At 42.2% G+C, this 13,950-nt stretch overlaps 1 protein-coding gene across 1 annotated transcript in view; it reads right to left on the bottom strand.

The window, feature by feature from the left end:
- GTF2B (general transcription factor IIB) overlaps positions 1–13,950 on the bottom strand; it is a 40,371-nt gene that overhangs the window by 9,423 nt on the left and 16,998 nt on the right. The window contains exon 3 of the mRNA XM_048496666.1: positions 10,006–10,139. Coding sequence (XP_048352623.1) covers positions 10,006–10,139 — 134 coding nt within the window. The remainder of the gene's footprint in view (positions 1–10,005; positions 10,140–13,950) is intronic.

Genomic DNA, 13,950 nt, shown 5'->3' with positions numbered 1-13,950 from the left:
TGAAAGGGCACCTTCCCAAATTTAATGAGGATCCTGAAGGTTTTATTAAAGCCCTTGAGGATTCCCTAGGACCGTCTGTTTTTACTCCTACAGAACTGTTGCATATTTTGCAGCAGCTTACTAATATTGAAGTGTCAAATCAAGCGGTAGAAACAGCTAGAAAAACTTGGATGGGCGAAGATAATAGAAGGACAGATCGGGAGTCTAAGGTTGAGATTCCACTAGTCACCCCAAATAATTGGGACCTACAGGAACAGGCAGATCGAACCCGGTGTGTAGAATTTAGAAAGAGGGTCTTCCAGGGTTTAATTAAAACTATTCCCCATTCTGTCAACATTGCCAAAGCCTTTGGGGCTCCCCAGAGGAAGGAGGAAACTCCCTGGGATTACATGATTCGACTGAAGGATAGTATGCGAAAATTTGCAGGGCTGGACCCAGAGGCTGATGCCAATGCAGCTATCTTAAAATTAAGGTTTATTGGAGGAGCACAGGAAGATATTAGGAAAAAACTCCAAAAAATTGATGGTTTAATGGAAAAATCCCTTCAAGAGCTTGTTAACGAAGCTCAAAAAGTTGTGGTCCGCAGGGACGACATCCAAGAAAAGAAAAAAATTAATCTCATGGTACAGACAGTGCAAGAGGTGATGAGACATAACCAGCCAGCCAGGTTAGTGGGACCTGATTCTGGGAACAGGGGGCCTATAGGGAACAGACAGGCTAGTGGGGCCTATAGTAAAGGGTCAGTGGGACCCAGTTGGGAATCGGAGAGTGGCTCCACCCAACCTAGACCAGGGGGGTCTAAATGGAACAGAGCAGATCAACGGGACAGCCATTTCGGGTCTGGGAATTGGAGAGTGGCTCCCCCCATGACGACCGGGCAAAATTGGGGTACAGCAACAAGAGGGAGTGGCCCTCCGCTGCCCCATGATGTCTGCCGGATCTGCAAGCAACCAGGACACTGGGGAGGGGAATGTAGCCGCAACCCAGAGAATAGGGGCAGGGAGCAACGGGGTGTTTTCCGCCAGGCAATGCAGTTAGAAGAAGACGATTGAAGGGGTCGGGGGTTTTTGTTTTCTGGACCTGCCTCGCAGGAACCCTTGTTAACTTTAGAGGTAGGACAGAACAGACACCCCATAACCTTCCTTATAGACACGGGTGCCACAAGATCCACATTATATGAAAAAGTCCCCCACATGAGAGAAACTGGGGGCAGAAGTAGGGTAATTGGAGTACAGGGAGTCCCTTCGGAGGTCCCTATCTTGGCACCCCTCCTTGTGCGTGCAAATGACGGTCAGTTCCTTTGCATGCATGACTTTCTTTGGATGCCGTCTAGCGGAGTAAATTTGATGGGCCGAGATTTGCAGGCAAAACTGGGAATGACCATTAAGCTAAAGGATGACAAATGCATAGCCCGTTTGGGGATGTTGACAGAAGTAGATAAAAAAAAAATTAACCCTCAAGTGTGGGCAGCCCCCGGCAACCCAGGACTGTTAGATGTCACTCCAGTAACTATTACAGTTAAACATGAGCGCCCAGTATGCGTCAAACAATACCCAGTCCCTAAAGACTCCCAGCTAGGATTAGCACCAGTTATAAAAAGCCTGTACGATGATGGTTTAATTAGTGAATCCACCTCGCCCTATTCTACCCCCATTCTTCCAGTTCGAAAGCCAGATGGATCCTACCGCATGGTACAAGATTTAAGGGAGATCAATAAGGTGGTAGTCCAAAGAACCCCAATTGTTCAAGACCCTTACGTACTTCTCAGCAATGTCCCCGGGGGTCATAATATTTACACAGTGATAGATTTAACTTCGGCATTTTTCTGTGTACCTCTTGACCCTTCAGCCAGACCATTGTTTGCATTTCAATGGCCGCATCCTTATACCGGGTTGGTCACTCGTTTAGAATGGAATGTCTTGCCTCAGGGTTATTGTGAATCACCCACTATCTTTGGGGAGATAATGGCCCAAGTTTTATGCGAATGGGACCCCACTCCGGGCACTGCGTTAACTCAGTATGTGGATGATCTCCTGCTGAGTGGGAAAGAGGCTAAATGTTTAAGGACTTCCTCTATTCGACTGCTCAATTTTCTGGCTGAAAGGGGTCTCAGAGTTTCAGAGAAAAAGCTCCAGTTTTGTCAAACTCAGGTAAAATACATTGGCCATCTCCTAAAGGAGGGAAAGAAACTAATAGATCCCGAAAGAGTAGCAGGAATACAAGATTTACCTCTCCCCACAACAAAGCGGCAATTAAGAGGATTCCTGGGGACTGTAAACTACTGCAGAACCTGGCTTCCTGAATTCGCTATTTACACCACACCCTTGACAGCTAAATTGAGGAACGAACAACCCGACTGGCTGGAATGGGAGAGAGAAGAAATTAAAGCGTTTGAGGCTCTTAAAAAGGCACTGATAAATGCGCCAGCCTTGGGCTTACCCGACAGACATAAACCTTTGCACCTGTTTTGCATGGTTAGGGAAGGCCACATGGTTTCAGCGGTTGTTCAGAAAAAGGGTGGGATAGACCAACCGGTGGCATATTTTTCCAAACTCCTGGATCCAGTTGTTAGGGGTTGGCCGCCGTGCCTTCAAGCCTGTGCCGCAGTGGCTTTAGCAGTTGGAATGACAAAAAAATTTGTAGTGAATGCAGCAATGATAGTACATACCCCTCATCAAATTAGAACTGTATTATCACATGCTGCTCGACAATGGATGACTGATTCTAGGCTTTTACAGATTGAAGCACAGCTATTAGAACAGTCTGATTTAATTCTGGTTACTGAACAAAACATGGGACCAGTGGTAGGACTCCCTCCCTCAATGAACCAACAGTTTGCCAATGATCATGAGTGTATAGACATTATACAGTTGCAAACAAAACCAAGAGAGGATTTGGAGGAGACCCCTTTTCCAGGTGCAGCTAATTGGTTCATTGATGGTTCGTCCAGAGTGATAAATGGACTTCGCAAAAGTGGGTTTGCAATAATGGAAGAAGGGGGACAGCAGATAGAGTCAGGAGCACTCCCTCCCTCTTTTTCTGCCCAGACTGCTGAACTATATGCCTTAAAACGTGCTTTAGAATTGGCTAAAGGCATGAAAGTCAACATATATACGGATTCAAAGTATGTATGTGGAGTTGTTCATGTGTTTGGAAAAATCTGGAATGAAAGGGGGCTTTTGAATGCTAGAGGGAAAACAGTAGCGCATGTCAGATTGGTGTCTGAGGTCCTAAACGCTCTCCAGGGTCCCGCCCAGATTGCGGTGATCCACGTGAAAGGGCACCAAAGGGGGGTAACCTTGGAAGCTATAGGAAATCGATATGCAGACGAAGCTGCTAAACAAGCTGCCTTAGAAAAGGAACCACCTGAAATTCTTTTAGCCACCATGATCCCGGTAGGGAAAGACACTAATATCCCATTGACATATACTGACAAAGAGGAAGAATGTGCAGAGCGACAGGGGGCCAAATGGGATCAGAAGCGGTTGGTATTACCAGACGGTAGGGTGTGGCTGCCGGAGGGAATGGCTCGAGAGGTACTGAAGGCTCTTCATGATGGGAGCCATTGGGGAACTCAGGCTTTGGTAGAAGTGTTTTTGCAGAAGTATGTCAGCAAACGGGTGTGGACTTTGTCAAAATGGATCACATCTAGCTGCCATATTTGCGCAAAGATAAACAAAAAGGGAGCGGCACCAAAGCCCTCTGGAGGTCGCCCACTGGCTGTTCATCCCTTCCAGGATGTTCAATTGGACTTCATTGATATGCCACCGGTGGGGAAGCTAAAACACTGTTTGGTTTTTACTGACAGATTGACGGGTTGGGTAGAAGCTTTCCCCACTGCCCGAGCAACAGCAGGGGTGGTTTGTAAATTGATTTTAGAACACATACTGTGTAGGTTCGGTTTAATTGAGCGTCTGAACAGTGATAGGGGCCCCCATTTCAATGAAAGGATACTCCAGGGGGTTATGGAACAACTTGGGATTCAGTGGGATTTGCATACCCCTTGGCACCCTCAAAGTTCGGGTCAAACGGAGAAAATGAATGGTTCTTTGAAAGCCATGATAAAGAAATTGATGTTACAAAGCCGTTTACCTTGGACCAAGGTCCTGCCGCTAGCACTATTTAATATTAGAACCAAGCCAAGAACAGGGTTAGGCCTGTCCCCTTTTGAAATGTTATATGGGTTCTCTATATGGGATGTGGCTCCTGAAAAGCCTGCAGGGGCCGTTCATGAAATTAAAGATGCCTTTTTGCGGAAATACGTGCTGGCACTTTTCTCAATTCTATCTGCTAACAGGAAACAAGGACTGATCCATCAAACCCCACCCCTAGAGGTTGCTGTGCATTCGTTCCAACCGGGTGACTGGGTCTTCATCCGTCGGTGGAGAACTGAGCCACTGCGGCCGCAGTGGGAAGGACCCTTTCTTGTCCTTTTGGTCACGGAAACAGCGGTCCGAACAGAAGAAAAAGGCTGGACTCACCATACCCGGGTTAAGCCTGCACCTCTTCAATCGGCCTCCTGAACTGTTTTATGACTTTTCCAACCTCACACGCTCTTCGAATTCGTTGTTTACAGAGAGACAACCCCGGTTGGACTCCTGAACGTCGGTTTGAACAATTTGCATATGTGTTTGAAAATATTGCCTGTTATCCTTTTGGGCCTGTATTGGTAGAGGACGGGAGTTGCTATTGTGGGAACTGGGTTTGGCAAAGATGGGAATATAGGGAGGAAGATCATTTTTGGGGGCGAATACAAGCACTTGTGAAGCCAAATTCGAGAAGGAAGGCATATTTGAAAGAAAAGATTTTTATTTTAGCCTATTATCAAGGGTTGGCGACAAAAAAGCGGGTAAGACGGTGGAGAACCTTGCTGCCCGGACAATTAGCATTTAATAAGTTTTATAGCTGGAGACGGTTATATACATACTCTTCTTGGGAACATTTGGTCCCTTGTGTGTGTCGTGGAGGTGAATATACCAAACATAAGGAACGAATTAGGAAAGCAGTAGAAGCAGCCACAAATTCCCATGCAAACTTATCTTAGCGACGATAATATCGAGTGGTCTTGCGTCGAGAGATTTCAGAACATAGCAAGGCAGCTTGAAGACCCAAAATTTTTTGGTAGAGGCCCTGAACTACATGCAACTGGTCCTTTATGTGCTTACTGGGAATGGCAGAGATTTGAATTCAGAACTGCTGAACACAGGTGGGGTAAAATACTAGTAGCAAGACGAAAACCGGACGTATATATTGCTAGTTTACCTGCATCCGTAATAGCTTACTACCAACAGAGGCCTGGAAAGCCGCTAGTGAGAGCGTGGTGGTATCGGAAGCCATCTCGATTGTGTTTCAATTGGGTCTGTACCCATTACCAGTCCCTTAGTCAAGATTTTTGGCACCGCCAATATTGTGGGTGTCACATTATCGGTAGACCATACCGTCCTCTAGAAAGGGAAGGAGAGGAGGAAAGGAAAGACGAAATCCTTTCAACTAACATAATTCAAGAAAGCCAACATGCAGAGAATGATAATGTGGGTCGGGATATTCTTGCTCAGTTGCTTGCAGAGACACCAATCCCAGGCCGGGTGGCATCGCAACCAGTTCCACCTCTTAGCCCGGAACACCAGTAGGGCCCTGAATGTGTCTGAATGCTGGTTGTGTAGCCACGGTCCAGCTACGGGATCCGGAGGGTGGCCTCTACTACCCTCCTCAGCCCTCACATTGGACGCCTGGAACGATACATTCTGTGCAGGAGCCACCAATCCTGAAGTGATTGAAAAATCTCGCATAGGAATAAGTGACCCAACCCGCATTGCTTTAACACGACCATGGAGTTGGCCGGAAGCTCCTCTCTGCCTGCAGTGGCATAGGAATGAGGAGGTCGGAACACTGGCCTCTAAATGGATAGATATAGAAAAAGACGAGGAAAAACCGGAAAAGAAAATAAAATTTAGAATAAGGTCTCAATATAAAACCCCCATACAGAACAAAAAGGGAGACGTTAGGATCCCGACCCAGGATGGGAATTTTATACATTTTGTGAGAATTATTCCTAAACCCACCGAGCAACCGTTACCACCTACTGCAGCACCAGACCCAATAGAAGACCTGGGAAGCTACCCCTCATGTGAAAGGACCCTACTTATGTCCCAGGCAGGATCGATTTGTAGCGACAATCCCTGGCTTGATACAGACCCTTCCTTTAATTGTTCAGCAGAACTTGAACCATATCCAGGAGCCCTTTCCTTATATAACAATGTAGTAACCCCTTTTAATATGGTACATCTTCAGATAATATATGATATTAATTTATACATATATTCACTCCCTCCTGGAGTTTATTGGCTTTGTGGTAATTTAGCATTAAAAATACTTCCACCTAGGTGGAAGGGAATTTGCACTTTGGGGACCATTGCACCAGGTGGAATGATTTATTACCCAAAGGATCAGCCCAAAGAAGCTTGGGGAAGAAAGATGCAGTGGAGAACAAAAAGGGAAATAGACCCCACACTGGGATATGACCCCCTGAACACTTACCTTACAGAAGGAGAACGGTTTGTAGCTATTGCATGGCCAACGGTAGGAGTAGCATGGAATGTCAAACAGTTAAGAATACTATCTGCACAATTAGAGGCCCTGGCCAATGACACAGCAGACAGCGTGGCAAAGCTAGAAATAGGAATTGAATCCTTGGCTAGAGTATCCTTTCAGCATGAAATTGCTCTGGACTTTCTTTTAAGTGCACAGGGGGGCTTATGTTTCTGGTTAAATACAACCTGTTGTCACTATATCAACGAATCAGGTCAAATTGAAACCAATATAAAGAAACTACACAACTACACAATACTTGCGAGCAATAACTGCCGAAAACAAGCTTGGGGCTTTCCAGGGTGGGGGCTATGTGCGCAAAAGATTTGTAATACCATGACCTTAAATATGAGCCGAGTTGCATCTCAGACCTCAGATTGACTGGGCTTTCGGGTCCTGTTGATCTCCTTCTGCAGAAGTGACCAATAAATGCTACCTGCTGTTATCTGATCGTATGTGAGTATTATTGAAAGGGAATATTTGAATTATTCTCATAACAATCTGAACCTACAATAGAAGAATAGTTTGTGAAGATGAAGAAGAGGAGGAGGAGCGTTTGGATTTATACCCCATCTTTCTCTCCTGAAAGGAGACTCAGGGTGGCTTACAAGGTTCTTTCCCTTCCTCTCGCCACAACAGACACCTTGTGAGGCAGGTGGGGCTGAGAGAGTTCCGAAGAACTGTGACTAGTCCAAGGGTCTGCAACCTGCGGCTCTCCAGATGTACATGGACTACAATTCCCATCAGCCCTTGCCAGCATGGCCAATTGGGGCGGGATTTGTAGTTCATGAACATCTGGAGAGCCACAGGTTGCAGACCTGTGGACTAGTCCAAGGTCATCCAGCAGGAATGTAGGAGAGGGGAAACACATCTGGTTCACCAGATAAGCCTCTGCCACTCAGGTAGAGGAATGGGGATTCAAACCCAGTTCTCCAGATTAGAATCGACCTGCTCTTAACCACTATACCACGCTGGCTATTAGAAGTGGCTGAGATGGTTAAGCTTACTTCTTTGATTAGCGAAAAGAACTTATCTAATTTTACTGATAACTGGAAATCCCTGATAAACCTTTTGCTTAAAACAGAAAAAATGAACTGATAATCTGTGGACTAGGAGAATAAGAAAACAGATACAACAGAGAAAAGTGGGGGACCTATTAGTAATAATCAAGAAATAATTGAATTATATTTCTATATTTCTACAGAGCAAGTGGTAAATTTTTAATTGTGTTTATATTTGGTACAGAAGAAATCAAAAGAGCGCCCTTCCCCCTCAGAATACAGCTTGTTTTTGTGTACACTTTTAGTTGCTGTTTGCTTAAATAATCATAATAAAAACTATGCAGAGAATGAACACATTCTCTACATAACTATTGTGGAAATTAGGTACCACATAACTTTGTAAAGTTAATCAGTTTCACACTTCCTTTTGTTCACTACAAAATTTTTCTATTTTCATATTTTTTGTTTTGTACCTCTCAAGTAACAAAAATTAAAATATGTGTAGGATGCCTACTGTGCAGCAGTTTGCGACTTTTCAAGTACTGCGTATACGTGCAATTTTTCTTACAAAAAATGAAATGTTTCTGCTATTAAATTTTGTAAGTATATTAAATAATATAACTTTATATGCTACGTGATTTATGATGCATTTTATGCTATTAAATCTATAAAAGTAGTTTTGCTTGGATAGGAAAATAAATATTGCATATATTTCCAAGGCCCTTTCTGTACAGAAAATGTATAGTGGGTTGAAGTCAGGATAAAGTAACCTGCTTTCCTGTTCCCACAATTGCATGCATCTGTGCAGGCAGCAACTGGAGCCCATGGAAACAATGCGGATTGCTGTCACGCCTTCTCACAGAGGCATGTCTATTTTTTACTCCTGTCCAGTTGTTCACTCACAAGCAGCTGAAACCCGGGATTTTTCAAAAAACTCGCGAATAGCACAATTCTCAAAAAACCCGCTTGGGGGAAATAACACGGGCAGACACACTTTAGGGGCGTGATCTGCGCGAAATACCCCCCCCCCAACATTCCCCCCCCCAATTCTAAACTAGTGTTTAATGGCTCATGCGGAGTGGGCCAAAGTTTCCCCAATTTCTGGAGGGTTTCTGCAGGCAGAAGTGGGGGGAGAAATACTTTTCCTAAGATTTAAAAGTTTCCAGGAACTTTACATTTCTAGTCACAGAAACATCAAGAGGCCATAAGCCAGCTTGCTTTTCTCATTAGCAGATATTCAGGGACTGCTCTTTATTTTGTAATACAAGAAGATTATATATTCTACCATTTGGCACAACTTACCAGTTAAAGCTTGCCTTTCTGCACTGACAGCAATGAACTCTGTGACTAAAGGTGGTCTTGCCCTCATTTTTAGGAGAAAATACCACAATGCAGTTTAAAAGTTTGCTGCCCCCTACAAAACAGTAGTTCTGCCTTCAGAAAATAGTGAACTGCAACACACCACTGACTAAACTCTTCTATGCTGGTCTAGTAGGCAAAAGTTCCAGGATCTTCTTAAGGAGAATAAGATTACAGGAAAAACTGAAGTCATTCACTGTACTAGAATGTGTCCTTATTTGTTTCTCATGTTCACTGGTATTATTTAACCTGACAGTGTCTTAATAACAGTCAGTGCAGTCTCATCACATATCTACTCTTCTCTAGAAAAAAAATGTTGCTTAAGACACTAAGGAAAACTCAAACTGTGACATGTACAAAATGGATTGAGCTGCAGCTCTGTTGTGTTCATAAACTAGACCATAATATTCTTTCAATTACGGAAAATAGCTATTGTTCCAAAAGGAAAACTAGTCACCAGTGCTGAAAATAGCCTTAGTGACCAAATATGCCCAAGTCTAGCAGTACTTCCCCTTTCCTTTCACCCAACATGTTCAGTACAGCTGCATCCAATTTCATCAGTATTTGAGATGTTGATGGGGGTTCATAAAGCACTGTGAGAATAAACAGTATGGTCCCTGGGAATGTTAATCTCTAGTCATATGGCAGAATGCATGTCAGGAAAGCATTTGCTTATGTTGGTATAAGTAATTTAGAGTGGCTTTGGGAACTCCCAAAAAGCAGCAGATAAAGAAACATAAACAAATTGCCCCCTAATTTCCCCTACTTCCTATAGTCCTTGTTTTTGAGGAGAAAAAAAACACAAATTGAATATTTGGGAAGGGGGGGAGAATCCGTTAAAGGGCCATGATAATACCAAGAAAGGTCAAGGAATGCTGTCTCCAAGTCTGAATACCCAAAAAGACACAGAGAACACCAACAAGAAGTGATCATGAAACAACTATTAGGCACAGCTAAAGGAATAAAATTGCCCTAATTTGCATTTTGCAGGACCTTCCTACTGCTGTACACATGTTTTCATGGCACTAAGACATTACATTTTATGATTAAATATTACCTTGCCAATCATTGTAGTCAAATCTCCATCACTTAAGAGAGGATTCTGGGTATCTCCAACTCGAGATGGGTCTTTGGTGGCTTTGTCATTGCTGAATGTTCGCCATTCTGACCCTACATCTATGACTCTGTCACCTGAATACATAAAAAGCTTATGTCATCTCCGGGTTTTGAAATCTCAGTCATTAAATTGAAATCTCAGTATTAAGACTGCCTAATCTTCAGAAGTAACCATTCAACAGCACAAGAATATATTTACATTTTGTAAAGTGTAGAGGGGGGCACATATAGACAAGAACTCCAGAGGCAGAGTTTATATGGTGGCAATATCAACACACAGTGGAGTCAAGCAAATAAGAACATTGTAATTACACTAATACATTCTGTAGTATCTCATACCCAGGACTGGACAGTTGCTGAAACTGGGCTCAACAAATAATATTTCTTAAACTCTTGAGTTTATCTTGCAAGACAGACTTCTCCCCAAGTCAGTGCCAGCCATCTTTTAGCCAGATAAGATGATCATGGAGATTATTACGTGCAATAACAGGCCCAGATTTTCTACAAGCAAGGATGCCCACTTGACTATTTTAGGCACTAACCCAAAGGACAGGAACTGCAAAGTTTTTCTTCAAGAGATGCTTGCAGAATTCCAATTAAGATCCCAAAGAAAAAATTCCAAGAACAGTAAATCATTTTCAAGGTCTCAGTATTTGTAGCCTGACCACAGACTATTTGAAGTCTTCATACTGAGAGGTTTGTATCACAGTTTCCAAGTCAACTTGATGAAAGACTTCTATCAAGAAGATTTTTAATAACTGTAACTATCACCATATAATACCAGTAATATTAACATCTTACAAATGGGTCTCTCTCATTTATTTCATAAATGCAATTCAAATGCAGATGTTAGACAACTCCATATATTCAAGTGAAACTTTCCCCATGCTTTCTATGGCAGGGGACAGAGTGACTTTGGAGTTCTGTCACAGACAACAATGGAGCATTTAAATAAAGCTCTAACTGACCCAAGCTTATCATTTTCTAGATAATTTAATAGCCTATTATTAAGGGAACACAGTTAAGTACTCAGGGATACCTTTAAAATGCATAATCACTAGAAACTTTATAATTTGTCTCTTTCAGTTGCACAAAATACAACAGGTGGCATATAACTTTCACAGAGACTTGGCAGATAGCCAACTGCAAATAATGAACACACTGTTAGGTATCACATAACACCGTTCTTATTCTGAAATGAACAGCCTAAAATGTAAATTTCAGTAATTAATCTGTTTTGCTTCTAAAATAAAATTATTAAATCTACCTTTTGGAGGCCCTGAGGAGCAGTACAGTGTAGTGGTTAAGACAAATTAATCTGGAGAACTGGGTTCAACTCCACACACCTCCACATGAAACCCGTTGGGTGACCTTGGCCCAGCCACAGTTCTCTTAAAACTCTTTCAGTCCACGCAGAGGTAGGCAATGGCAAACCACCTCTGAAAGTTTCTTGCCTACAAAACCCTACAGGGTTTCCATAAATCAGCCGTGCCTTGATAGCATGCGAACACATGCCCATTATTTCAGAGAAAGGTGGACTATAAATGCTGCAAAATAAATCTCACAAGTTCATAGCTAAAAAAAAAAATTACGAAGATCTCACTGTAAGTTCAGAACCCAAAAACCATCCAAGTGCATCTTTGTCTAAGCAGAGGCATTTCAGTAAAGACTCCATTAACTATTATATTGTAACTATTCATAAACACGCTCATTTAGCTATAGGACTTGCTTTGTAACTATATCAATTGGGGTGTTTTTTTAAAAAAAATGATGACCACATCAAGTTAGGGTTCAAGGAAAAATAATTCTGCAACAATGGCCCTAAAAATACTTTTATGAAAAACCACATGTGCAAAATACAGAGGAAGATCTCATTGCACAACAAATTCCTAGTATAAAAAAAGCTGCTTAGCATAAACTGTGAAGGCTGATTTGCTGCTAATGAAGTGCACTCAGATATTCAGCCGCTGGCTTGTTATCAAGGCTACAGCAAAAGGAAATAACCAGTCATTAGAAAAGAATCCAGATATAGCTGTGATTTCATAAGCCACAAGGATGCCAGATACGGGTATTATGATGTAGCAGCTATTTTTCAAATTATGACTCAGAAAGGCTTCCCCCTAAGTGATCAGGCATAAAACAATTAATATAGCAAAGACTGTTCATTCTGGCCATTAAAGTAAGCTTTAAAATGGAAAATATACTGCTTCACAATCTTTGTTCAACAGAATTATAATACCAGGTTGATAACATCAAGAAACAGGAGTAATGGTCAAAATGCACCCTGTCCGTGAATTTGTATAAGCTGTTCCTTACATCAGTACAACATATAATATTTAAGGCTATCAGCATGTACAGAATAATATTAAGACTCAAGATTGTATACAATGTAATACAAAAATGTTCAATAGCTATCCTGGCAGTTTGAGGATTCAAGATGGATACTGGCTACAACTATTCAAGAGCACAAATTAAATAGCTACCTTTTATTGTCAAAAGGGTAATTTTTTTATTTCACCTTGGAGCAGGATTACAGCAATTGAGGAGAGGGGTCAAAAAAGAAGGTGGAATAGTAGAGGTGCTGCAACCACTGCAATAGCATTCACTACAGTTTTCATTTGTTTCCTGTGTTCCTGTGATTGAATAATTGTGGTTGTTTTTAAGTTTTACTAAGAAGGAAGGAGAAACTCATCTCATATATGCCAATTCCCTTGCAAACTTATATTTGGAGACAGCATGCTCCTCCTCTGACTTGTGGCCTTTGGTTAAATATTTGATTAAGCACTGTTCCTTCTAAGGAATAGCAGTAACTTCATTTCAAGACAAACTGCTGTTACTGTTTACTGTATCTAAAAAAAGCAAAACATACTTGAAATTCTGGCTGACCTATAAATAGAACCCTGAGCACAGCGATGTCGTCATATTTTTCCACACAAGTGGGAATGACCTATATGACTCACAAGGATCTGCCCTCTTGTGAATTGTGCACCATCCTTGCTATAATGAAGTATGTTCTATCACTGCCAACTTCGGCAAAAGCCATGAGACGCCAAGGGAAGACACTGACTAAAAATAAGTGTTCAGTGAAATACACCAAATATAATTGTTCAGAATGATTATTTTGCTTCCTAAGTATTTGAAGGGCTGTCTCTTAGAGGAGGGCAGGGAGTTTCTGTTGGCAGCAGAGGATAAGACTCTCAATAAAATACAGACTGAAAGGTACCAGTTGGATATTGGGGGGAAAATACAGTAGGAGTTGTTCAACAGTGGAATTAGCTGTCTAGGGAGGTGGTTAGTTCTCCCTTACTGGAAGTATTCAAGTACTGGTTGGATGAACAATTGTCAGGGATGTTTTAGGCTGATCCTGAACAGAGCAGGGGGTTGGGCTGGATGGTCCGGATAGCCCCTTACAACTTTATGATTCTACAGTGAGAAAATAATGTTCCAGAAGCAAGTGAACACATAATAGATGTATTCAATTAAACAAGGATGTCAACTACAAAATTAACCAACGAAGCATCACTTGTAGAGTCCACAGAAATGTCAGTTCACTAAGCAGAGTTATACCCAACCCCCCTATTCTATTTCTTCCAGTATGTGGCAGACTTAAAAAAAAGAAGCAGTTACTTTATAATGATCTCAAAAACACTACTCTCTAATCATGGTATTCTCCAGCTTTCAACACTAAAGCCATCCAAATGAACAGCTTCTCTTTTGTCACCTGCAAAAGTAATATAAGTACAACTTTAACAAGGCATGGGTGTTGTTTCCTATGAACCACCTTCTTTGGAAACACAAGAAAAGCTCAGTTATCCAGGATTCATGGGAGACAGGGGCCAGATACTCAAGCTAATTGCTCTTCCTCATCCAAGGAAATGCCATGGAA

This window comes from Sphaerodactylus townsendi, linkage group LG05 (assembly GCF_021028975.2).
Source record: "Sphaerodactylus townsendi isolate TG3544 linkage group LG05, MPM_Stown_v2.3, whole genome shotgun sequence".
NCBI classification, from domain to species: domain Eukaryota; kingdom Metazoa; phylum Chordata; class Lepidosauria; order Squamata; family Sphaerodactylidae; genus Sphaerodactylus; species Sphaerodactylus townsendi.
This window is presented reverse-complemented; position numbering and strand designations above follow the sequence as displayed.